Genomic DNA, 25,280 nt, shown 5'->3' on the forward strand with positions numbered 1-25,280 from the left:
TTTGTGGTTTGTGTCAAATGCACGTTGTCTAGATTCTAAACGTCACTTTAAGCAGCAGGTCGGGTCAGCGTTTTTTAGCCTGTTATCACAAAAATCATACATTTACCTTAAGGGCCTTTTTAGACTATGCTGCAAAATATAATTAGGAACTGGAAAAACTCCCCACTAAACATTATCAACATAAACAAGATTCTCGTCGTTACCAAAATTACAAACCAAAGCTCTCTTTACAAATTACGGCTTACTGAAGCAAAATAGTTTTTCCTTGGGCTAAGTAAAAGTAAAGTAAAACACGAGGCCAGAGCAGTAGTACTACTCCTATACTGCATAATAACAGTAGTAGTGAAGACGTTCCGCCTCGCCCCCTCCCCTCGCGTCGCACCTACACGTGAACCCATCGGTTCCACCTCCGGCCCGCAGGGCGCGGTCCCGAGGGCGGAGTCTCGCGCCGCGGCTGTGGGAACGTCTACTCCGTCTGCATACTTGGCACGTCCGCCGAGGTCGCTGCAGTGGAACCTCGCACCTCCTCCAGGCCCGCGTCTTTTCTCCTCGGTCCAGACGGGCAGCGTCCTGGGAAGATGATGGCGATGGGCGTCGGGTGCGCGGAGGACACGTCGCTCGCGCTGCCCTCGGACAACGGGCTGCGCACGGGGCAGCAGCGCGTGCTGGATCAAGTGCACACCATCAAGAGGAGCAAGTCCAAACACGGGATGAGCAGCTCGCCCACCGTTTCACCCACAAGTAGGAACCATTGTTTACACCCTCTTATGAAGTTACGAGCAAGTGGTCCTCAGCATGTTGAATGTGTTGATGTGGACATGTGTCTTTCAGGTGTCGCATCATAATCATTAAACAACTGCGTCTTTGGCAAGCGTGCGCGCGCGCTCTAGTTCGATGTCTTAGTACAAGTCCCGGTGTCTAAACTATAAGTTAGTTTAAACCAGTAAAGGTTTTCAGTTTGAGTTTCGTCAAATGCGATCCGTTTAGTTGTCGGGCGCTGTGAGAAGCGAGTGTCGCGCGCTCTGACAAAGTTAGGAATTCAGACTTGCCAAAAAGCGCACGCGCACGTTTCTTCCATTAGAGTTTGGTCTTTCAAAACAACTCTGGTATTCGACATTGCTGCAAGAGGAATTATGAAGATCCACCAGTATTGAGAAACTGAAGTGTTTGTTGTGAAATGTGCAGGTGCTTCCATGGCACCAAATGGTTCTAATGACAGATCTCTTATATGTAATATAAAAGTATAGATTCTTATTTTTGATTGCTTTATTTCATTTTCATTTCAAGAGCAACACCAGTGTCTTACAAGCATCGATGGCTTCCACATGAAAACTGCAGCTTTGATGTAGAATTTTGCTGAGGATAAAAGGAATAACGACAGTCCTGACGTTATAAGGCAGCAATTAGTAGACCAGGATCACAAGTCAGGTTTCAGAGTAATTAACACAAAGCTGCTTCACTCGTTAAGATGATGTTTTTGAAACAACAGTCAAACATCTGCCACTAGATTTTCTTGTTGGCAGCTGCTCCTGTGCTTTTGAAACTAAACTGGCAGATGAACGAAATAACAGGAAGCTGTCTTGATTCGATTGAAGATGTTCGTCTGGACGTCAGCTCCTGTGATTAGGAAAGTAAAAGTAGATGAAAACAGTGAGAGTCTCCAAGAACAGTTCAATCATCCTAAGAATTCTGAATGTGTCTTTGTTTTGCTTTGTTTATGCTGCTACATTAATGCGACTGATGCTGTTGACTTTTAACTTCGGACTTATTGAAGTGACAAAAGGTTCAAGGAGAGATGCCTGAAAAGTCTCAGCCCACAAACCTGAAGTCTTGATGTCAGTGAAGGGTTCTTCCTGTCCTCATCAGAATACTGCTGTGTTTACATGTGTAGTCATTTGTCTATGAATCATCCAGGAGGTAAACGGATGCTAGAACATGCTGGTTTCCCTTCAGATTAGACATAACGAGCGTCACAAATCTCACTAACTGTGACTGTCATGGTGTCGCGTGTCTGATGGACTGATTGTCAGACCTGCCATGATTTTACCTTTAAACAGATAATCCCACGTTGTTTCACACTGGCCTGTTTGCAAGCATTACTGAAAAGGAAATCTTCCTCAAAATTATTGAGCCAAATGAGGCACCGCTTTAGAAGCTGAAAATCAGGGGATCTAAATCCAGTGTTATATTGATTATTTACCTGTACCAAAAAATCCACCCAAGATTAGAGATTATCCCCCGGTATTTTATTTTGACAGTAACTTCCTGCCTTATTAATATTGACCTGTCTCCTTTGTGCTTCTCTCACACTGTTTGTCTCCTCACTTCAACAGGCCTGAATCTGCAGACGTCCACAATCAACTCTGAGTTTGGAACGTTCAGGTTTTCTCCGTCCAAAACAAATGGCACCTTCAGCCGCAACGCCTCCACTCTGTCAGGAGGCTTCAAGAAAGCGGTAATTGAATCTTCTGTAACAGCCCTTTGTGGCATTTCACACTTATTATTCTTGATTCATAGTCAAAGGTGGAGTTTTACTGTTTCAGGTCCCATTTTTAATTTATTTCGTACAATAGGAGCAAAGACAACATGACTTACAGAAAATGGAAATCGTTATTACGATAACCCTTTTGAATGAGTAGTTTCTTGGTGTTGTTCACATATTGTAAACACAGGAAACTTGTTAAGTTGGGATTTCACAACGAGTTGTGTCCACAACTAAAAAAAACAGGCTCCAGGCTGTGAACCAACGTAACTGTGTTTAGTGAAACGTGGTAAGAAAAGAGGAGCAACCATTCATTTAAATTTTGGCAAGAAAGCAGAACAACAAAACAAATCCCCCAAGCACACGTTGTGTGGTGCACTCCCCAGTAATGCTTAATAATTCAGCTATGTGCCAACATTCCCTCCCAGCTCATGTGTACATGACCTGAAATGAGACAATCTGTATTGGATGCATTCAGGCCTGTATTTATGAGTGTGTTTAGCAAACAGGATGGCCCACTCTGTATGAGTGACTTAGTAACACGCTCAGTGAAACATTCCATCAAATAAGATGCTCGCTGAGCTCGTTTTTCCTCAGCAGACCCCGACCTTTGACCCGTTGGTCTGTTCCTCTCGGTGTCTTTCGTAGCGACAACCATGGAGCCACTGCTGTGTGTCTGCTCAGACTCAGAGTCAGGCTGTGTTCAGCTCATTAGCAGTTCTGGACTAATCCACATTCCACAGTGGAGTAATGTTGACTGTGTGTGTGTGTGTGTGTGTGTGTGTGTGTGTGTGTGTGTGTGTGTGTGTGTGTGTGTGTGTGTGTGTGTGTGTGTGTGTGTGTGTGTGTGTGTGTGTGAGAGAGATTATTTACTGTATATGCAATGCTTGGCCTGACCTGACCTACTTACGATGAGCTGAGGCATGTTTGGGGAGTGTGGTGATGTGCGCTCCCTGGGGAAGGTTAATAATTGTCGCATCACAGTTTGCATCTCTGCTATTTTATATCGTAAGTGTTGATTCTGTCACCTTATTGAAATTTCAAGGGAAATAGATGAGTGGGTGGGGGTTGTCCGCTCAAGGACTGTGTGCAGAGATGCTTTACTTTTGCTAAAGTGGCAACTTTATTAGGAACACATAAATAAATACCTGTGTGATCCAAATACAATGACGACAGTACGTTTGATGAAATCTACTAAAATTTGTGCTTTGATGCGGAAATCCTGTTATTTTTGGAATCTCCAACTTTTTCAAAGTCCACGGTCAAAAGCCACTTCGGCCTCCGATGGGACTGAACATGCCGTCAGGTGTTTGTTGACAGATTTCTCCAACATCATGCTTGTGCTGCTAAGTAACAGGACTTACGTAAGGCCGGTTACTGAGCAACCGGACCAGTTTGAAATAGGAGAGGTGCTAAACAGGCGGCCAAAAAACACCACTGTCTGTTGGTCTCTCCTTCCTCATTAGCAGTAATCCTTTTTGATCCATATGCCGACACGTCAGGTGCTGTGATTAACTGTGGGAACATTTTTCTGTTACGCTGAGCATGATCTGTTCCTTTCAGTGTTTGTTTGGCTTGCGGAAACTTTTGCTCCTCCAAAGAATCAAATCGGAATTTTCCTTCCCTCTGCCAGGTTTTTAATTTTCAAATATTTTCAAAAACAAAGTTCAATATGAGCGTGAATAATTGTTAGAGCCCTGGGAGGACATGTTCTGTCGTTTCACTCGGGCTGTGACAAGTTTCTCTTACTTAATCCCAAGCAAAGCTGGAAGGGTGGGATGTTTCCTCACAAACATGCACACAAATGCAAATACAAAGCCAGGAGAGGCTGAACTGATTGATTAATAAAGGATAATTACGCCACATCAAGCCCTGGGATGGTGAGGACAGGTTGTACGGGCGCTGTGCCGAGCACAAAGCTCCTCTGTGAGAAGCTGCTCTCCTGCACCAGCACTCGTAGCGCTCGACGAGCCCCAGTCGGTCTCAAATGACCGCGTGTCGTGTTACCGTGGTTTGTGCGGTGGTTTGGTGCATCCCGCTGCCCCTCGAAAACACAAACGCCACTCAGGCCTTGTGTTGGGTTGAGTTCCCCACTCCGGGCGTCTTTGAAAGCTGCTCTTGTGGAAAATGGCTGCGCTACATTCTTGTCCCCCCCAAGCGTTGCTGAGCAGAAGCCTAAAGGTCAGGCTTTGTTTTAGTGGAGGAGTTGATTCCTGTTAGCATTAGTCATGTTGTAACTGGAGGCGAGGTCACTGGCCGTTGACTGACTCTCACGTTGTTTCCTTTTAGATAAATGGTCAGAGGAGCCGCAGTCTCTACACTAAAAACACTGTGGGGAGACATTTCAGCACCTCGGGCGTCGCAGAGCAGCAAGTCAACAGCTCCAGGTGGAACCAGACCCCCAACGGCCTCAAACCCAGTCGCAGCGACCCGATATTAGCTAATCTGCTCTCTCCCGCTCCTGGAACTCTTATGGTAATGAGTGGCTGAATTTAATAGCAAACTATCACTGAGGGATTTAAGCACAGAGTCGTGTAAACATTCTGTACTGCTGTCTTTAGAAAGCCAAAGGGCAGACGGCACAGAACCAGCCCACCCTGCAGTCACGAGTAACTAGACACAGCGTCCAGTCCGCAACCAACGGCACCCAGCTGACCAGCAGCCAGACGCGCATGGGCCGCCCTCCCTCCACCCATTCCAACACCGATGGCAAGATGGGTACCATGAAAGTGTCCAAGACAGAGATGCAGCAGTCAGGGTGAGTTCATCCCGCTGTCCATCATTTTACTGTGTAAGGTTTAAGCATCGTCTTACATTCACCGTATTCACTTCTGCAGAGTCAGCAGCGCAGCGAACATGTCCGATGTCATCACCCTGGATCAAGCGGTGGCGTTCCTGTCTCACAGTGAGGAGACTTACCAGCAGTGCGGAGCCAACTACATCCAACACATCACCTACAAAGACGAAGAGGCCAAGCACAAGGTTTGACGCTCACGAGCACCCGTACGCAACTAAAAAGGCAGCGGGCCGCTGTATCTGCCTGGAGGGAGCGGGAGGAGAAAGCGGCCACTCCTCCGTTTGCAGCGAAGCGCCTCAGCCTAAATCCCCCCCCCCCGCCTCTCTTTCTGCCCCGCAGGTTTACCAACTAGGGGGCATCCCCACTCTGGTGACCCTGCTGCAGAGTCCCGGCTCCGAGGTGAGCCAGGCCGCCGCCGGGGCTCTGAGGAACCTGGTGTTCAAGAACAAGGAGAACAAGTGTAAGGTTCAGCAGTGCGAGGGCATCGCTCGGGCGCTGCAGCTGCTGAAGGGGACCGAGTCCACCGAGACTGAGAAGCAGATCACAGGTAAGGCTTTTGTTCAGGCCAGAGCTCAGGATTGCGGATGATTGCAGCCATAGCACCGTGGATGTTTGTGGCTTCCTTCTGGCGGCGCGCGTAGGCCTGCTGTGGAACCTGTCCTCCGAAGACGACATGAAGAGGGAACTCACCACGACGGCCATGCCCGTGCTGACTGACAACGTGCTGGTGCCGTTCACCGCCTGGTCAGACAAGATCAAGAACAACAACGTGCACCCAGAGGTCTTCTACAACGCCACCGGCTGCCTGCGGTAAGACCAGCACATACAGTGTTAGCAGGAACTCAACCATTGTGATTACGCCAAGAATTCAATTATTATTATTCAATTATTAATTATTAAATTCCAGTCTGCATGAATAAATTCATCCCCTGACGTTCACCCTCAGTCTTGAGTTCTTGACCAAACCCACATGGACCGTTTGTGATATGCACTTTAATTAAACCCTGTGCTAATGAAACATTGGATTTTCAGGAACCTGAGCTATGGCCAGACCGACGGGAGGAAGGCAATGAGGAAGTGCCCCGGCTTAATCGACTCCCTCATGAGTTACATGCAGTCGTGTGTGGCAGAGGACACTCCTAATGACAAGGTGAACACTCACCGCTACACCCTCATTCACCCCCTTCAGAGCTAATCAGCTAATTGTTATGATGGAGCCACTGTTTATTTACTATCGCATACGACTTCATGTATTTGTTATGTTAACAGTGAATGGTGAATAATGAACGAACAGGCACAGCGACATATTTAGAGACAAGATAAGCAAGTAAATACTTCAGTGGCGTTATCACCTTGTGTACCTTCAGTGGTTTCATGTGGTAGTGGTGCGTTGGGTGTGGTTCTCCGCGTAATTCTATGTCTGAGTTAGTGCTTTTTACACAGGCTGTGTGTAATGTATGATCAAGGTCTAATTGGTGTTTTGTCTGAGCGAAGCACAAAAGCAGAGTTAAACTGCAGCAACATAGTCAGTTTATTTTACATTGTGCCTTTAAAGTAAAGACACAAGCTTTATATAGAAAAGAGTAATTATATATGTTTATATAATGCTTTATTTAATTAGTAAGAGATCTAAACTACATTATTATATACAGCTACATTTTTTGCAATCAATAAATCTCTGTCTCTGAATTTGCATTTATATTAATTTACATAAATTGCGATGGTGGTTCCTGTTTACATAAATTGACTAATGCAATTAAAATTGTGATGAACAGGTTCAATTCAGTCCAGTTTTATTTATGTAGCACCAATTCACAACAAAAGTCATCTCAGGGCACTTTACAAGGTTTAAGACCTTACACAACTAAAAATCCAACAAATTATACATTAAGCAAAAAAGCTAATCAATAACTTTTATTTTAATAGCAAGCAAAAGAAGAATAACACAGGAAGCAACAGAACAGTAACGTTATTAATGGCCTTTCTGTGACAGTCTGTTGAAAACTGTGCGTGCATCCTTCACAACCTGACCTACCAGCTGGAGGAAGAGTCCCCAGAGTGTTTTGTGAAGTTCAAACCCGAGGAAAAGAAGACAACCTCTACGGTTGGATGCTTCAGCCCCAAGAGCAGCAAGGCCCAAAAAGAGGTGTGCATCAGTCACACACCTGCACCCTTGGGTTGGCGTTTCCTTAAGCCTTTCCTCCTGTTCTCTGTAGATTTTCATCAATGACGTACCAGAGGACAGCACAGCATCAGGTGTGAACTGGCTGTGCCATCCTAAAGCTATGGCCATGTACTTGTCTCTGCTGGAAACGTCCACTAATGAGAGCACCTTGGAGGCCTGCTGTGGCGCCCTGCAGAACCTCACTGCCAGCAAGAAACCGGTGAGAACTAGAGCATAATTATTAGGCTTGGCTCATTAGACTTATTATTAGTATTACTAAAGAGAGCAGCAACAGTTGGGGAGGCGCTTGAAGAACTGACTAGTGTTGTGACAAAGGGTGGAGCTGGATTTTTGGTGATTTATCTGTAATTAGAAATAAAATAAAGGAACGTAAGCCAGTTGACTGTCTAACAGCTACCAAGTCAGCTTAATACAAACAGGACTTATAATAGTGCTGCTATGAAGTCATGTGATGTTGTCCAGGGGTCCAGTGCTATGAGCCAGATTCTGGTTCAGAAGCTGGGGGCTGTGAACACCTTGCCCACTCTGATGAGTTCAGAGAACAAGAAACTGCAGAGCGTGGCCTTGTCCCTGCTGAGCAACATGTGTCGGACCAGCGCGGTGCAGGCCTCCATGGGTAGGAGCCGGAACGCGGGTTTCACTGTGGTCCAAAAGCACGGTCTGAGCTCACTCAACACGTGAAATGTTTCCCTTTGTCTGTTCCGCAGTAAAGCCGGTCCTGCCCAAACTCTGCAGCCTGCTCTCCTCTGGGCCCCAGGCCATGGGCCGGTCTGACGACACCATCGCCTCGGTTTGCAACACGACCCGGAGTCTGATCCTATCTGACACCGAGGTCAGCAAGAAGAGCATTTCTGGTGACATGGTGTCATCGCTGATTAACCTCAGTGAGGACAGGTGAGTTTTTTACTGACTAGTCATAAACCTAAATGCATTCTTTGACTGTTTGGTCATGTTCTGACATTTTTCCGTGCAGATATGTGATTTTGGCCTTATTTCACCATAATGCAAATTAGTTTGTGTTGTTATAGTTTAACAAGAGATTTTTCCATCTGCTGCTCTTCATTCGTACCCTCTTTTGTTTTCATGTCTAGGTCTTTTCCCAAAGGCAGTAACGCAGCCTCGGCGCTACTTTATAGCCTATGGTATGAGAAGAATCTGCAAAGTGTACTGAAAAAGGTAAGTGTGGTTATGAATTAAATGCAGTGTGGCGACGCAGCCCGAGCCTTTGTATTTACGTTGGGGCTAAAGCGCGGCGCATGTGTGCGGAGCCTTGCACAACACACGGAGGCTCCACTGAATGCTTAGGTGTTGCAGCACTCGCTCACTTTCTCTTCCGCCACACCCAAGAGTTGAGTGACTACAGAAACAGTCGCCGTGGAATCCAGGAGGACTGGTTTTCTGTGCTCCCAGTCAGTCGTGGGAGGGGTAATACGTGGAAGCGGGGAAATGCGAGTCACCCATGACAGGGTGGAGGACGGAGGTCTGTGCGCCGGCCCCTAAACAATGTGTGTGTGTCTTCCCCGTGCACAGAATGGGATGACCAAAGGGTTCTTTGTCAACGAGAACACCAAAAAGGCGCACATGTCGACCCAAGTGGTGGAGTGAGCGGCGGGCGTCTGGAGGAGCCCAGCGTGACACAGCAGGTATGAGTCCCCCACAGAGCTGCACATATTCAGACAAAGACGCGCGTAAAGCCCTCTCTGTTTTCCTCCATGTGCTCGTGTGTCTGCTTGCAGATGGAAGCCGACATGTTAAAACACTGCTGGGCCACACCCTCGCAGCACGGAGGGCAAAAGTCTTCAAATTATACAGCTGTCGAAAGAGCCTGTCAATTACGAGTCATCCATTCTGCACAGACAGAGAAAAGCCTTTATTTCCATAACTAATCCTGCCGTGTCACATGTATTTAATTTGCATATGTTTCTGTCTGTGTATATAGAAAGCGGCGTGTGTGTGTGTGTGTGTGTGTGTGTGTGTGTGTGTGTGTGTGTGTGTGTGTTAGCGATCGGTTCGCTGTGTGTGTGTGTTCTATAAACCTGCCATCCAGTCGAAGCGCAGACAGCTTGCCGTTGACGTTTCTGTCAAATATCTAAAGACAAAATGTCAGTTGAGGCCTTGAGGATGGAGCAGCTGAAAATGAAAGTCATAGGAAAGAAAATGGGGAATAAAAAGAATGTATGTGTAGTTTTGAATTGTTGCTATCAGATGTTTTTGCTCTGTAGGTAAACTAACAGTTTTTTTTAATGTTTGATTCTGTTTTGTTGAAGTTATTAGTTTTGTTTATTATGAAGATACCTCCAGTATAAATGACAGAGTCAAGACTTAGTTTGAAACGAAAGCTCAAAAACAAAGAAGTGCTACATTTCTAGTGTTTAATGCAAATCACTATCAAAACCTACATCGACTCTCATCAACCAAATAGTTAACAGAATAAAAGTGAGGTTATTCCACTCAGAACCGCTTACTCTGCAACAAAATGATGTTGGAGTCTGTTGAGTGTTCAGAAACCAAAGCAAACAAGATATCGTGTTAAATGACAGAAGCAGAGACACAAACTCTGAGTTCAGTCGTTCAGTATCGATCCTTTCAACTATCGTTCATCAAAACCGCAACTAAACAGAACTAACTATTTATGTCAAGCAAGTGCCATGTTCTGCTACGTCGCTTCTTCGCTAACGTGCTTGTGTGCAACGCATCAGGGTTTTTTTTTTTTCAGATATTAAGGGTTGGAAACGGAGATGGCAAAATTGAGGCCAAGTTACATAAAGAAGTCCATGTGTTGGGATCAGTGAAGGGACTGTGCCCTGAGAACGCGCCCCCTCAGGCCAGAGGTGCACCTTCATACACACATAATGGTGTTTGAGCTCATTTGTCTAAAAAGATGTTGTTCTTCATGTAAAGCTCTGTGTCAATGTTTAAAGGGTCATTACAGCACATGCTATTACAATAGAGCTGCATATACAGGATTTAAAGGTCTTTTTAAACACATTGTTACAAATACGTAAAGCTCGTGGCAGGTAATGAGTTTCAGTGGACAGTTTGTCAGACGTTCATGTGCCTCGGAGAAGAACAATGTCAGTATTGATTAGAATGTATTTCTGGAGAATCGTGTGTGGCCTGTAATTGTAACTCCCTGACTCACAGTATGTGTATATAAATAAATCACAGATGCACAGGCGCCGTTGTCATTGGTGATCTTTTCTCCACATTGACCAGTTCCTCCCGTGCGTCTTTGGTCTCTGGAACCAGTTGCGCTGCAGCAGGGAGCTGCTGTGCGTGAGTGCGTGCCGTTCTCTGACTAAGCCAACAGCTATGAAAAACACGAGAGGCCATGAGCATAATTGTTTGTCTTTCTTCTAGTATATATTTTTTTGCTAGCAGAAACAATATTGTCTTCGCTTGTAAACAATTATTAGAAGACAACAAATAAGGAGCATTTTATTGGTTTATGTAGAAGAAGCTTCACACTCGTGTCTGCGTCTGTGGCCTGTTGTGTTTGGTTGCACCAACGACGGGTTTGGCTGGAATTCCCATGACTGCAAACTTCTCTGGAAACAGTCTCTGCGTCATGCATGGTTTTAACAGAGGCCAATAAAGTTTTTGTGTTCTTACATTGTCGTAAATGCAACTACCACCGAATCGCTTGTTACAAGTTGTAACCTTTACAGCAGGTTTGGTGCTGCATCACATCCACATCAGAGGCTTAATTAGTGATTAATTGGGCATCAACGTGTCTGATCAAGACCAGAAAATGTTGTTATGTGAAATCACTCTGAGCTACGTTTTTGAAAAGACGTTGGAAAACAGGACGAGGAACTTCTTGTTACAAAGAGGATTTTCCCACCTGGATTAAAAGTAAATGGAGATGATTCATTGTGTTTCAGTGTGTCTGTATAAAACCCGGAGCATCGTGTCCGAGCCTGTCCCTGAGCACAGACTCCATCCTGGCCTAGACTCATGTTACTCATGATGGAGCTGTTTAACGAACACTTACCCGGTGCTCGTAAGGTCACGATCAGGAAGCAGCGATTTCAACAAGATGGTTTTATTTACACTCCTAAATACAGAACGTTGAACATCAGCGTGAGGTCGAGCTGGAAAACGGGTTAGTGTTGCGACGAGGGGACCAGGGCGTGGCTGGAGAGCCTGGCTCAAGGCGAGTCGTCTGGTGGATCCTGTCCTGGCTCAGCACATCAGCATCTATTTCCTGAGGCCTCTCTTGGTCCTCTTAGATCTGTGGAAGTGGAAGTACATCTCTAAGCTAAGACAGGCATCTAGAAAGCGCTCAGCCGAGGCTGCAGGTCTGCGCGACACACGTTGAGCACGTTTGACATTCCTCCACCTTCCGCAGAGGATGTCAGAGCTTATCGTGACCTAACGAGCAGCCAGGTCGGGTCGGGACACGTGGGGGGACCTGAACCTACACTGTCTGTGATATGAGCCAGTTCTCACGTTTTCTGATGGTCGCTGACACGGTTCCTCAGCACGTTGATCTGGAACAAAGAAAAGGCACAAATGATGCTATCATGCCTGATGTATGTCACACACACACACACACACACACACACACACACACACACACCTCATATTTCTGGCCGGTGAACTGATACTGCAGGTCGAACTTCTCTGCCTCCAGTTCGTACATCCACTCCCACAGCTCCTTCGCTTTCTCCCTGTTACGACGACATTTGAGTTGTGTTGTTTGTATGTTCATGGTTATTCTGTTTGTCCATTTAACGCTCCTCCACCTACTTGAGTCTCTCCTGGCTCAGGTTGTCGACGTCCAGACACTTGCGTCTCTCGCTCAGAATCTTCTTCTTCTTCTCCCTCTCCGTCTGCCTCTTGCCGCTTCGCTTCTCAGTCTGTACGAGCGGTTACAGTTCAAGGCCACGCTGATGATGCGTAACATCACCATTGGTGAGAAACACAACGTGCCCTCTTTAATTTGAATGAACCTCACCAGCTTCTGCATGTAACCTCCAAAGTGGAGGCTGGTGAGCGTCTTCTTCTTCTTGGCGTCGTCCTCTGCTCTCTTCTTCGCCTCCTCCTCCTCCTTACGAGCCCTCTCGTCCTACAGACACGTGTTCACAGTGAATGGACCTTTATGGACGACTGATCGCAGCGCGAGGGAAGCGGCCGTACCTCCAGTCGCTTCTGTCGCTCCTTCTCTCTTTCACTGCGGATCCGCTGCTGCTCCGCCCGCTCAGACCGACGCTTGTCCTGAAAACAGACATCACCGTCACCATCAGATGCTTAACTCACGTCTGTGAGTCTGAACGGGTGAACACGGGGCTGGTCGTGGGACAGGGGGCTCACAATTCTCTCCTTGAGTTGAATAATCTCCTCCTCCTCCTTCTTTCTGCTCTCAAAATGAACTTCAATCAAAGTCTGCAGCTCCATCAGGTCCTTCTCCATCCTTTTACGGTGTATGTCCTGCAGACACGAGGATGTGGGTGTGTTTCATTTAAAATCACAGAGATTCTACAAAGCCTAAGCACCGTATGTATTTCTACTCCTGAGCAGTTGGTCAGCCTGAGCCTGTGACTCACATCAAAATCCACTTTTTCTCCATCGGGGATCTTGGGGGGGATGAGATTCGGCATGATAAACGGCCTGGAGAAGAAAAGCAAAACGGTAAAAATCATCAGGATGACGACGTGAGGATTATCTGCATTCAGCAGGTTCAGCAGCTTATCGGGGCAGGTCCCTGCCCGTGCATGTTACTGTAGGAAGCAGCTTCTATAGATTCAACTGAGTGATTTAGTAAATGTTTAATGTCATTCATTCAGTATTTGTTGTTTTAGTTCGTTGTAACTGTAAAGGCTGCGTGCTTATGCAGTTTTAGGGTCAGTCAGAGTACATTATGTTTGATGTCAATTACAGTCAGTGGAAGCTTGAAGTGGCCATAAGTGGCCTCTGAGTAATGTGTCAGGAGTTACTGAAGTTTAGTACAGTGTTTTTCTCATGCCTGGTTTCCACATTACTCACTTGAACTTTGGTTTGGCCTCTACAGAGAGAGAATGAAAAACAGGAGAGAACCTATATGAGCTGGTGGACGACACCAGGAAGCATCGAGTCCCGGCCACAGGCTGCAGTCACACTGCGTTTTAATGTGCTCAGATGCAAGTATCACTGAGGCGTTCGTGTGTCTCACCTCCGTCCTCTGCTTCCTCGTCTTCATCTAGAATCAAAGGGTTGAGAGGTGGTAAGTGCTAGTGACTCTAGTCATGATTCCAAATAAATCTTTAAAGATCTCGTTATTTTATCTTTGTGTGAAATCAGTTGTAGACAGTTAAATATGACGTCTCGGGTCTTTTACTGCGAGTTGTCATTAGTCAGACGGAGATCGGTTCCCTTAAACGACTGGGAGAATAAATCACCTGAGACCTGCTGTAACAACAGGCATTCTCAGAGGGTGAAAAGGTCCCGTTCTCCTGCGGCGCCTTCTAAACGCGGGGCGACTGTTTACAGATGCCTCACAGGGCGTCGGCCTGGTTGAAGCGGGGATGGGCCTGATTCAGACAGAGCGCCTAAATGCTGACGTGAGCTCTGACTAACAGCAGGAGGCTCCGACCCAGAGGCCGGCGGCTGACAAAGCCAGACGCGGCGCTGAGCTTATCAGCTGACGGCAGCCTGCCACATACCGCAGTGAAGGCTGCCTGAGATAGGTGGACGTTTTCTCACCTGACTGTCTGATTAATGCGGCCGGGAATAGATGAATCACCGTTATTGTGTTGTAATGACACCCTGACGGACACGTTTTCCACCCCCCCACCCCCCCTCACCTTGCTCTTCCTCAGCCCCCTCTTCTGCAGCTGGTTGATCTTCTTCTTGAACGGCTTCTGGTTCGGAAAAGAAATGACACAGTGTCTGAGAGGTCTCCACATAATAGATGGTTGTGGTTCCACCGCTTCATGAAGCTTCACTGTTTCCACGTCTTGCTTTTGTTTTTAATACATTAATATAGGAAACAGGGTAGATAGAATACAATAGTGCACTTTTCAGCTTTTTGCGCCCATGTGATGTTAGTTTGCTGAGCTGCCATCAGTGTTACTTTTACTTGTAGTTTAGGAAATGCTACCTTCCTCCTCCTGCGCCTCCTGCTCCTCCTCCTCTACCTCCTCCTCCTCCTCTGCTAAGCAAAGCACAGGGCAGATGAGCACACACACACACACACACACACACACACACACACACACACACACACACACACACACACACACACACACACACACACCAAGCGGGAATCTGAAAAGCAGCAGATGCTCTGGGTCGAACTCCTGAGTCGTGACTCATGTCTGTCGGGTTTCAGCCACTGCACTCGCTCTTTACTCCACCTGCTGCTCGCATTTAGAGCCGCTGAACCGCGACCAGAAACCATTCACTCAATCAAAACAATCTGTGAACCTGGGGTGCGTTTACAAATGACAGCACTAAAGCTTTTCTACATTGAGTTCCTCATACCTCCAGCCGCTTCTTCTTCTACTTCTGCAACAGGACAAGAATTTACAGAGAAAGTCACGCATTAGAATCACATCACACACCTGTAACCATTAACAAGAACAGGAAGATAAGGTCAACAGAACAAGTAACGTTTTTACATCGTCTGAGTAAATCGACCCACTACATTCGTCCCTGTTTACAATAAACCTGCTGCTAGTTTCTAATCTGGCTTAAACATTTGAAACCGGATCAGTCTGACATCTGACACAATTAGTAAACGGCCTCTTCGTTCCTTTTAAAGCCATCTTAATGCTGTGTGTTATTGTGTCGGCTGATTATTGTAAGCTCCTGTCTAAACAGTGCAGTTTTACTTTCAACAGTAGCTCATTGTAATGATGGTGTGATGGCTGTGAGCTCTTACCTTCCACCTCCCTGTGAAATGAACACGAACACGGACACAGTTACTGATCGGCTCCAGAAACCTCACATAAAGAAGTTGTTCCACATTCACACAGACAAACGGACAACTGGCTTCAACCTACTCGTACTCCTCCACCACCTCCTCGCTGTCGGACATGGCGGCGAGTGTTCAGGTGAACCTGAGCATGGAACAGACACCGAATCACCTGAAGGCAACGTTCCCCTTCACGCCGGCATCCACGGAACACGCAGTGGCTGGTGACACGTACCTGACCTGGATGGATGAGGAGACTCGGCGTGCAGCACAGCGAGCCTCAGGGCGGAGGGCTGAACTGTGGAGCTGGGAAGGGGCTTCGGGACCCCTTGTTGTGGTAATAATAACCTTCCAGATAGCGTGTTCTCGCCTCTATCAGCATTCCCATAAAAGGCTGCTGCGAGCCGGGCTGATAGGGCCCCGGCTCACAGACGGTGACTCATGCGAACAAACAGGAGCCGAGGCCCAGACGGACGCGGCCCGAGCGCAGACCCCCGCTCTTATCTGCGCCACGCATGGGCACACGTCACGCCGGCGTCGCGTGCACGGCCGGTGAAATGAGCTGCTGACAGACAGGTGTAGAGAGAGCTTTTATTTCCTCCCAGACAAGCGGCCTCTCGCCCGCAGTGACTCACAGAGCAAACAGTTTTGGCAGATTTGATGAAAACGTTTTATTGATGCTGTTTCGGTGGCTGTGATTTATTAAACGTGAGCATCAGCAGCATTGCGGGCGTCATCTGTTTAAAGTGCATGGAACATTACACAGATCACGCTGTCTGCTTTGCTTTTTACCTTCTACTCAACGGCGAGGAAACAAGTGACACAAATATTTTATCTTAATCCTGAAAATGCAGACGTGTATGAAGCCTTTATGAGCCGAAGCAGAATTCTCCATTTTCTCTCCTAATGCTGAACTCAGCTTGTCTCTCTTGTCTGTTCCTTCTATTTGTTTTCGCAGTTAAGTAAAAAAAAAACACAAGAAAAGCCTGAAAGAAACCACAAGTCACAACATCCATTAATCTTCCAGTTGTCTTCGTCTCCTTCTCTTCTTAATCCTACAAATACAGGCACAGAAAGGAAAAAGCAACAGGGCTTATTTGAACATGAGGCTGATTTCACAAAGCGACATTATTCATGCGTTATTACATCTGTTTCCATATGAACAGACAAATAACAGTTACAGTGTGTTACTGTGTGTTACTGTGTGAGCTGTGGACAGTTACCTGGACAGTACGTTACTTCGTCTGGCTGCTTTTAGAGGCAGAGGCGTCTGCTGTGGCCTCAAACAGACTCCTCTTACTGCCGATGTCCACGTGTCTCAAGTCCTGTAAACAGTGCGGATCGCATCAGGTTCATGTTAGTCTGAACAATCGGAACAGAAAGGAAACGAAGCTATTATAGACAAAGAAGCCTAAAGGTTTAATGTATGTGTAAATAATTAATCTTAATTTGACTATAACGACCCGCAGGAAGAGCACTGCTGCCCTCTAGCGGTCACCGGCCGCCATTCCCACTTTTTACAGTGACACAGTTACTTCCTTAATAATGCATAAACCTGCCCGCTTACAGCAGATGTGTGCAAGGACCCAGTTGGGTTGGTCTTGTTGAGCCAGCGGCTGATCCGGTCTGACATCCCCGATGCAAAGTTCCTAAATTCCTAAACAAAAAAATGTTCAATAGAGTTGTTTTAATTTTTAAAATACTAAAAATATATAATAATATATACAATAAGCCAAGTCAAATGAATGTTTGGGTGTGATGTGTGTATCTAATGAACAAACCTGTCGTGAAACTCCAGGGCTGCTGGACGCCGCTGTCTGCTGGTCCTTCTCAAACAGGCCTCTCTTCCTCGACACCTCTTCCATCAGGAACAACGTCCTCTGAGTCACATCTGGAGACCGCGTTACTTCTGACTTCTGCACACACAAAGTAATGTTGTCCGTTTTTCATTTCTATCAGGAAACTGATGTACGCTGTTTGCTTTGCTGAGAGTTTGACCTGTGCAGCCTGAGCCAGTCTCTCCATCTTCTCCTGGATGGACCTGGATGAAATCCTCTGCCTAGAGCTGGAGAACGCAGGACACGTGTGACCATGTGACGCTGTCTTTACTTACTCTGAGTCAAACTGCAATAATGGAAATAATCAAAAGTGTGACTCACTTTCGTTGAAAAGATCCTGGACTTTCTTCATTTTCATTCTGGACCAGGTCAAAACCCAAATATACGAATGATCAGACTTTACATCAATGCTATGTACAACTTTAAAGCCAATAGTCTCATATTCATGTCAGATGAAAGCGGTCGTCTTACTGTGTTGGACTCAAACTTCTTCGTAGCCATTCTCACACTTGCACTGAAAAATGAGCGAGTTTGTGTTCACCTTCAGGCGTGCGCGTCGCAAACAGCAGCGAGCGTGGAGCGAGCTGATCCTCTTACCTCCTCTGCAGCGGCGAGCTCTCCTCCTCTTTCTTCTTCATCATCTGTGAAAGACCAACAGCGAGGCAGCAACGCGTCAGTCAGGTCTGAATGCCAGCGGCTGATGAGCGTCATCCTCTCACCCGTTTTATGCGCCGCAGCGTTAACAAAGCGAGCAGTCAGCAGCGCGGGCTGGTAAACATCAGCTATTAGCATAGGCACAAGCAAATGAAGCGGAGCTGATAGCCTGCATGCGTCGGGCGACGCGAGATTCCATCACGCTTTAACAGTCAAATTGACGAAGGTCAGTGTGTTGCTCGGATGAGTTTACCCTGAAAGACAAAGTCCTGGAGCTCTGTCTGATGAAGGGCTTGGTCGTCTGTTCAGAGGTGCCGCCGGGGGAAAAGACGCTGTCACTGGTCTGAGGTGGAGGGAAACAACCATTATCTAAGGCCTGCTCCTGCTGGGAGCATTTATTGAGTGACCTTCACCCTCTAAACACCAGGATGCGCTGCTGCGCCGCTGACGGCATCAACGCGTGGCAGACGCTCGAGGCGAGACAGCCGCCACGGATGACGTCATCCGCCGAGGTACCTGCTGCGCGTATCCGTTGTGAGCGGGGCTCTTGGCTCCGCGGGGGGGCGGGCTCTGGCAGGGCGACCAGGGCGGCGGAGGAGACGCGGGGCCGGCCGGAGAGAGCGGGCTCATGGGGGCGCTGCGGCCGCTCGAGGGGGAGCCCTTGTCGAGCGAGATGGAGACGGAGCTGAAACGGCAGGGGTGCACGAATGAGAGGTGAGCGGCTGATCCCGGAGCAGCTCCGGCAGAGCGGAGGGTTACCTCCCCGTGCCGAATCAATAACCTTTATCTAATCTCAAACCTCCGAGCGACTAGCCCACAAAAACAACAGCGGCGGCAGGAGCGGCGCTCGCTAACCTGACGAACTTGCGGGCCGGGTTCACCGGCGGCGAGGGATTAGGGCTCTTCCCCAGCGACTCGCTGCCTTCAGCCTGACAAAGACACAAGACAGTGGAGGCCATCAGCATAATCACACAGAGCACGAGCTTTTGTCCGGCGAGGCACTCCTCGCGTTACGAAACAGCGTGCAGTCGGACGCGCTGTAAAGCAGAGCGACCTGGCAGCGCCATAAACCCGCTCAGCCTGCGACCTTAAGCACGTCCTATCAAAGGTCCACCGGGCATTCGCTTGATCATTTGATTTACTGAGAGAGTCCAGGCCCGTAATAAGGCCGATGGATGCACCAGTTTCCTCAAACTGACAGAGTACGAACAATCGGGTTCGTGAATTTATGGCGCGTGTGCACGGGTTGTTTTTGCTCGGTGAAGCATCTTTCAAACAGCAGTGACATCTTTATCTGACGGGGGGAAGTTGTTGTTGCAGCAGCAGCGTGTGGAGAATGATTAACGTGGTTCAACCTCAGCGGGGGTCGATTCTCCGCAGGTTGGCACCGCCGGCGGCTCAGAGTCAGGACTCAGTGACGCATTAATAGCTCGGATGTGTCGGCCGGTAAAAGCTGGACTGCTCTGAGGTCACGGTGCCCAGAGGATGGACCCTGGTGATGCCGCCGCGTGTCTCAGCCGTACCTGTCGGTGTGGGATGCCGTTGGTGCCGGCGCCGCTGCCGCTGTGACTGGACGAGGCCGTTCTCGGGGGCTGCGGTCCGGACGCGGCTCTCGCAGGGGGCGCCTCGCCGCCGCGCTCCTCGTTCACGTCCCCCAGGAGCTCCACCCTGGCGCCGCCTCCTCCGTTGGCTCCTTCGTCGTCACCTTCCTCCTTCTGCCGCCGCAGCGTCTCCACGTGCCTCATCCGCCGCTTCTCATCGCGGACGCGCAGCATCTCCACAAAGTCCATTTGGATCTGCTCCACACTAGGAATAAATGCCTCATGATCAGTGGTCTGCAGAGACAGGACCTGTCAGACCTGCATGTGCTCGGGTTTTTATAATGACAGCTACAGTTTCTCATAAACTTCATATAAATCTTAATATTTACCTGCTGAGACTCTGGGACGTCTCACTGGTGGGGTCTGTCCCAGCGGGGGGCGACGCTCGGGATGCGTGGTCCACGTCAGAGTCGGGGTCGGCGCCGCTCGAGCTCTTCACCCTCCTCCTCCTCTCTCGCTCCACCTCTTCCTCGTCCTCCATCGTCCACTGGCGCGCGAGGCTGATGCCAAAGTCATGAGCCACAGCGATAAGGACAAAAACGAAAGCAGGAGCGCATCAGGTTTCAGGTACAGATGGGACAGTGGACGCGCAGACGTCTGATCCTAACCGTTACCCAAAACCCGCTTTACTTGTTCACCAGCTGTTGAAAGGCGCGTGAGGGCGCAGCGGGCTGTTTGTCTACGCAACAATAATCAGTCTGGAGTCATGCGTGACGCGTGTGGACGTCTAATGCTCCAGGTAATAACAGTGAACAAAGCGCCGGAAGTTCCCCCGGAACAAACGCGTTTCGTGAAGGTTAAACGCGCCCAAGTCTTTAATCTAAAATGTCAAATGACGACGGACAGAACGGCTCCTGTCATCCTTCACCACAAGCACCGGAAGTCACTGGTCATTTTGTCCAACCTCAGGTTGTTCAACCTGCACGAGCGGAGCGTCCAGAGCCGGACTCAGACACGAGCTGTCAGAGCGCGGCTCTGCGGGTGCTGCCCTCGCCCACAGGTGTCACGTTCCCTGTGGGAAAGTCATCAGCACAATGTCTTACCTGGACAGCGCCGACCAGTTCTTCCGACTGATGGACATGTTGGAACGAAGAAACAAAACCAAAAAGCCCCAATGTCAGGCTTCCACGCGCACAAAGGGAGGAAGCAGACGAGTGACGGGCACCGCGGGAGCGTCAGCTACAGACAGGACGGCAACAAAGCAGTGCACCTTTACCCCGGTGCTGCTCACGGAGGAGTCACGTGACCGCAAAGGTGAGCTCCCCACCTGAAAGAGCGAGAGAGAGGGAGGAGAAGAGAGAAAGGGAGAGAGAGAGAGCAAGAGAGAGAAAGGGAGCGAGAGAGAACAAGAGAGAGAGAGAGAGAGAAAGAGCGCTCCCTCTCCTTCTGTCGTGCGTGCGTCGCTCCTATAACAGTTGAATAATATGATAGTTACTAGTCGTTAATTCACTGCTTGTTACGAAACAGGGACCACTTTCTTTTCCTGTGTGTTCAGGTTTCAATGCATCGGACAGCGAGTGACTTCACTGTGTGCAGTGTTTACTTCGCCACACCTGTTTCTTTGGAGCCGGACTCTGACCCAGGCTCACACACACACACACACACACACACACACACACTTGGCTGTATACCACACCTATGCCTACTCCGTCTGTGCCAACCAGTGTGATCCAAGCTATCAGCGCAACTGATAACGTAGCATCTGATCCTCTTCACCTTTAGTGTCCGTGTGCAAACCTGAGGCTTCTTTATGCACGTTGGAGAAAGTTGGAGTATTGCTTGAATCCCAATTCCTCATAAATGGAAGCAGAGCAAACTTTCCCCTCACGCAGCAGGCGAAAGGGCCGTTCAGGCTCTTTGCATCCACCTCGATAAAATGATAATGGAGATTACGAACGCTGTTCTCAGAGGGCGCTTTATGAGGATGCAAAAAAGCAGGAGGCCGACGAGAACTGTTTTACAGCTGTGGACAGATAACTGACATGTCATTGCTATTTTAGACCAGCGCTCCCCAAAAAAGGGTAACTAGAAAGAATCTTTTATTTGCATGAAATTGAGTCACATATTCATCAGCCCACATTTGAAATAAAGATGATTTACTGCTGTTATCGCCCAACATCTGTTTGTACAGCGAGGCCAGTAAAACAGCTGATGGAGTAGAAAGTGAGGCTTTCAGGCATCAGCGGAGCCCGTTACTGTTCTGTGCATGACTCTATATTTGAAAAGTGTTCACGTTCAACATTTGACAACAGAGAAATAAATTGGTTGTTTAATGCATTTTATTGTGAATCAGTTTCACAGTCCAAAAAATGAATGGATCATGCTTATAGTTTATTACCAATAAAGAATATTAAGAAACACTATAATCCAGACACGCCACTGACACTAGTCCTATGCTGATATAGGCCACAGTCTCCTGTTGCAACACTGCATAAACAGGCAAGGAACAGCAAACACGCAGGTATGAAGGTCTTGACCTGCAGGAGCAAACCTGAGGACCGACCCCCCTCTGTGCTCACTGAGCAGGACCCTTAGCGGCGTCAAACATCTTCTTCCTCCCCTCCATCCCTGACATGGCCTCCACGTTCTTCCTCCAGTCACTGTCCTCCACCGGCCTCTTCTGCAGATGACGACAGATGGATTAAGAGGAGGTATGAGAGGGGAAAGCAGTCTTTGTTTAGAGCATGTTCAGACATTTTTATTATTACTGCATAGTAGAACTGGTTTACAGCTGCACACACACGCACGCACGCACGCACGCACACACACACACACACACACACACACACACACACACACACACACACACACACACACACACACACACACACACACACACACTGACCGGTGTGGCGCTCTACCTACAAAAGCTGCAAAGTGCACAATAGCATCATTGTCTCACACACACACGGTTTCCGCCCTGCATTGCTCTCCTGCTCGGTGTCGTACACACACCTTTCACACACTCTTTTCAGTGGAGCATTGATGTCATGCGTGCATGTGAAACCCATACTGCACCCCAGCGTCAGCTTTGTGCTCCCTTTGTGTGTGTGTGTGTGTGTGTGTGTGTGTGTGTGTGTGTGTGTGTGTGTGTGTGTGTGTGTGTGTGTGTGTGTGTGTGTGTGTGTGTGTGTGTGTGTGTGTGTGCTCGTTCTCCTGCACCTTCTCCGTGTCCTCTTTCTTGACAGACTTGAGGTTGGCTCTCAGGTCCATGGAGACTTTGTGCTTGGAGCCCAGCAGCGAGCGCAGGATCGCGTCAGCGGACACACGGACGCGTCGCAGATTGGGCCTCTTGAACTTCCCTCTGAGGTCCAACACCTTGATGTTCAGGTCTTTAATCTGGGCGGAGGGGGTTGAAGACGTGTTTAGCAGCGGTGCAGCAGGATGTCTTCATGGCCACAGGTCTGCTGCGTCTTTAAACTAGGACTATCTGATGTGTGTTTACATCACAAACGGACCTCACGTTTGTTGAGCATGACTTTAGCTTCAATGTCATATCGTTCTTCATCAACCACGTCTATCTTGGCATGAAGCTCCCTGCAGAGATCCTGCACACACACAAAAAAACGATGAAGAAGAAAATGTACGTAAAGGAGCTTCAATGGGATCCCTTGTGTCCTTTTATTAGTTTTGAAGCTCTGACAACGGGTGCAGGGAGGCGCAGGGTGGTGCAGGTCACCTGCAGCTGGGCCAGGCTCAGGCCGCTGGTGTTCAAAGGGGGAGCCCTCTCTGCCAGATACTTCTGCTTCTCGTCTTCTTTCTCCACAATCTCCTGCTCCAGCTCCTCCTTGGCCTTTGCCACCATCAGACTCTGCGGACGTTGTGATCACTGATTACAGATCGCTCCTTTCTCACGAAGCGCCTCTGGTTAACAGAGGCTTTTAGACATAAATATTCAAATCGCTTCATATGTGTCTACCGCCCCCATGTGGACAGACATGACATTACAGGTTGACTGCAGAACATCAGACTTCATTTTTCTTACCTTGAGCATCAGCTTCCTTGAAGCTGATATCTTGGGTTTCCTCTAGATGGGCATAACTCAGATCAGTGTAACCACAATAACAGCTTTGCATTATCACCTGTTTCATTCATATTGGATGGTTTTGTGAAGCCTAGACGTGGACCTTACCTCTTGCCTGTAAAGAAAACAACAGTGTGAGAAAATGCAGAACAAACACCAGAAACGTTAGCTTTGTGCGTGTGTCTGTGTGGCAAATGAGGAAGCGTTCTATAAAAAGAGCAGAAATCCGGACCACTCACACGTGCTCAGGCATCCTACTGGCGAGCTCTCACTGGAGGAGAGAGACGGAGAACGTTAGAAACAGACGCGGGGCAAACAGCTGCCGGCGCCGGCTCAGCGGCGCTTGGCAGGACGCTCATCTTTCCAGGAGCAGATGAAGCAGCCAGCTGATTACAGGTGAGGACGCATGGCCGCACGCAACAGCTCAGTGACGGCATCCTTCACGGGGCAAAACTCTTTAATGAGCTCCAATCCTGGTTTAAGTCCGGTATTAAGACTGGGGTTTGTTATCGCTGTTGCTAAGACATCGAAACATAAGCGAAGAGCAGCAAGAGTCTGATGACAGTTGACTCTGGAATCGTATCATGTGTAAAATAACATAAACTGAGACATATTTAAAAGGATTACTGAGAGTCACTTAATTCAGCTCATCCCTGTAGTTCCACCACTTCTTTCCCTTCTCGGCCTCCCCGTTCCCATTTAAAGAGCTGCTTCTTCCCAGGACGGTGCACCTACACTAATGTAATTCGACGGATTCCTGAGCGACGGCCATCCCTCATCCATCACCCCCGTCTCTCTGCTCGGGATTATCTCGAGGAGAGGAATTTAGAGTGGCCGGTCTCCCCAAATAGACCAGGGGACATCTGATAGACAGCTGTGCAGGATGATTGTGCGGGGGCTGCCCAGCCCGGATCATGGATTTACCGCCTGTACCTCACGGATGCTTATGGGCCTCTGTCGCGCAGCCAACTTGGCAGCACAGAAAACAGGCAGTGGTGCTTTGGAAGGTTCTCGTTCGCCCTGGATTCGCTCAGAACTGCCGTGGCTGCAGGTTTGTCTTAATTTAACATACTGTTCCTGCACACATTTCTAATGAGTGAGTCTTGAGGATGAAAAATGTAAATGTGATACTGAAAGCGGGGTGTCAGTATTTCTGCCAAATCCCTGTAGGAAGCAACAGGTTCAGACTGAAACCCGAAAATAATTATCAAGCAGGTCAAAAATCTCATTAAGACGTCATCAATTCCGTTTCTATACAATATGCACATGAGAATGAAAAAGCTCCCAATGAAGGGACCTTACCAGCGTCAGACGCAGAGGAGACGAGGCAGAGGCAGGATGGACAAACCACCGATGAGGCCACAGATTTGGTATCCTTCTATTTAACTGCACCGCCCATTGTCCCTCTCCCTCTTCCTCTTTTGTTAGTGGAGGCTATTATTAGCGCTCCCCATCTCTCCGACAGCCTATTCTTGCTCTGTTGATTTGTCTCTCCGAAATTCATTCGAGCGCCTGGAGAGGAGCCTGGCACCAAAAAGATGAAAGCTTCACCTTCACTTCAGGAAGTTTTACTATTGTTGTACAATTATTAGTATGTTGTAATTGTTCCCTGCAAAATGATCACATGCCCTTTGTTTATTTGTTGGAGCCGATCTAAAGAGGCCACGTTAGCCGTTAGCTTAAAGCATCATTGTGCCTAAATACAGCTGCTGTGACTGGACTTCAGCTCTGTTTACCACGGCTGAACCTCAGAGGGACGATCAAAATACTAGAGAGAATAGCAGAGAGGCCCCTGGGATCCT

At 48.2% G+C, this 25,280-nt stretch overlaps 4 protein-coding genes across 4 annotated transcripts; 1 reads left to right on the top strand and 3 right to left on the bottom strand.

The window, feature by feature from the left end:
- Positions 1-466: 466 nt before the first annotated feature.
- Positions 467-10,642, top strand: LOC114858542 (plakophilin-1). The gene is made up of 15 exons (XM_029155911.3): positions 467-741; positions 2,334-2,455; positions 4,772-4,957; positions 5,044-5,240; positions 5,320-5,464; positions 5,619-5,826; positions 5,921-6,089; positions 6,312-6,429; positions 7,273-7,425; positions 7,496-7,663; positions 7,927-8,080; positions 8,172-8,358; positions 8,556-8,640; positions 8,995-9,107; positions 9,201-10,642. Exons 1-14 carry the CDS (start codon positions 579-581, stop codon positions 9,067-9,069), a joined length of 2,130 nt encoding a protein of 709 aa, XP_029011744.1. The 5' UTR covers positions 467-578; the 3' UTR covers positions 9,070-9,107; positions 9,201-10,642.
- Positions 10,643-11,912: 1,270 nt separating this feature from the next.
- On the bottom strand, positions 11,913-14,569 carry tnnt2a (troponin T type 2a (cardiac)). The gene is made up of 11 exons (XM_055510588.1): positions 14,546-14,569; positions 14,250-14,306; positions 13,619-13,645; positions 13,453-13,471; positions 13,014-13,077; positions 12,781-12,897; positions 12,607-12,684; positions 12,425-12,535; positions 12,217-12,326; positions 12,047-12,137; positions 11,913-11,957 (listed from the first exon to the last, which is right to left on the bottom strand). Exons 5-11 carry the CDS (start codon positions 13,065-13,067, stop codon positions 11,913-11,915), a joined length of 606 nt encoding a protein of 201 aa, XP_055366563.1. The 5' UTR covers positions 13,068-13,077; positions 13,453-13,471; positions 13,619-13,645; positions 14,250-14,306; positions 14,546-14,569.
- Positions 14,570-15,938: 1,369 nt separating this feature from the next.
- Positions 15,939-20,730, bottom strand: lad1 (ladinin). Its single transcript, XM_029155913.3, has 14 exons — positions 20,498-20,730; positions 19,784-19,954; positions 19,377-19,659; positions 18,709-18,782; positions 18,370-18,538; positions 18,107-18,196; positions 17,797-17,840; positions 17,671-17,713; positions 17,521-17,558; positions 17,360-17,426; positions 17,143-17,277; positions 16,929-17,018; positions 16,585-16,686; positions 15,939-16,416 (listed from the first exon to the last, which is right to left on the bottom strand). The coding sequence occupies exons 1-13, from the start codon at positions 20,533-20,535 to the stop codon at positions 16,597-16,599; spliced, it is 1,332 nt and encodes a 443-aa protein (XP_029011746.1). The 5' UTR covers positions 20,536-20,730; the 3' UTR covers positions 15,939-16,416; positions 16,585-16,596.
- A 985-nt stretch (positions 20,731-21,715) lies between these two features.
- On the bottom strand, positions 21,716-23,721 carry tnni1a (troponin I type 1a (skeletal, slow)). The gene is made up of 5 exons (XM_055510587.1): positions 23,440-23,721; positions 23,134-23,265; positions 22,913-23,002; positions 22,617-22,793; positions 21,716-22,074 (listed from the first exon to the last, which is right to left on the bottom strand). Exons 1-5 carry the CDS (start codon positions 23,446-23,448, stop codon positions 21,970-21,972), a joined length of 513 nt encoding a protein of 170 aa, XP_055366562.1. The 5' UTR covers positions 23,449-23,721; the 3' UTR covers positions 21,716-21,969.
- Positions 23,722-25,280: the final 1,559 nt, after the last annotated feature.

This window comes from Betta splendens, chromosome 7 (assembly GCF_900634795.4).
Source record: "Betta splendens chromosome 7, fBetSpl5.4, whole genome shotgun sequence".
Taxonomy (NCBI): domain Eukaryota; kingdom Metazoa; phylum Chordata; class Actinopteri; order Anabantiformes; family Osphronemidae; genus Betta; species Betta splendens.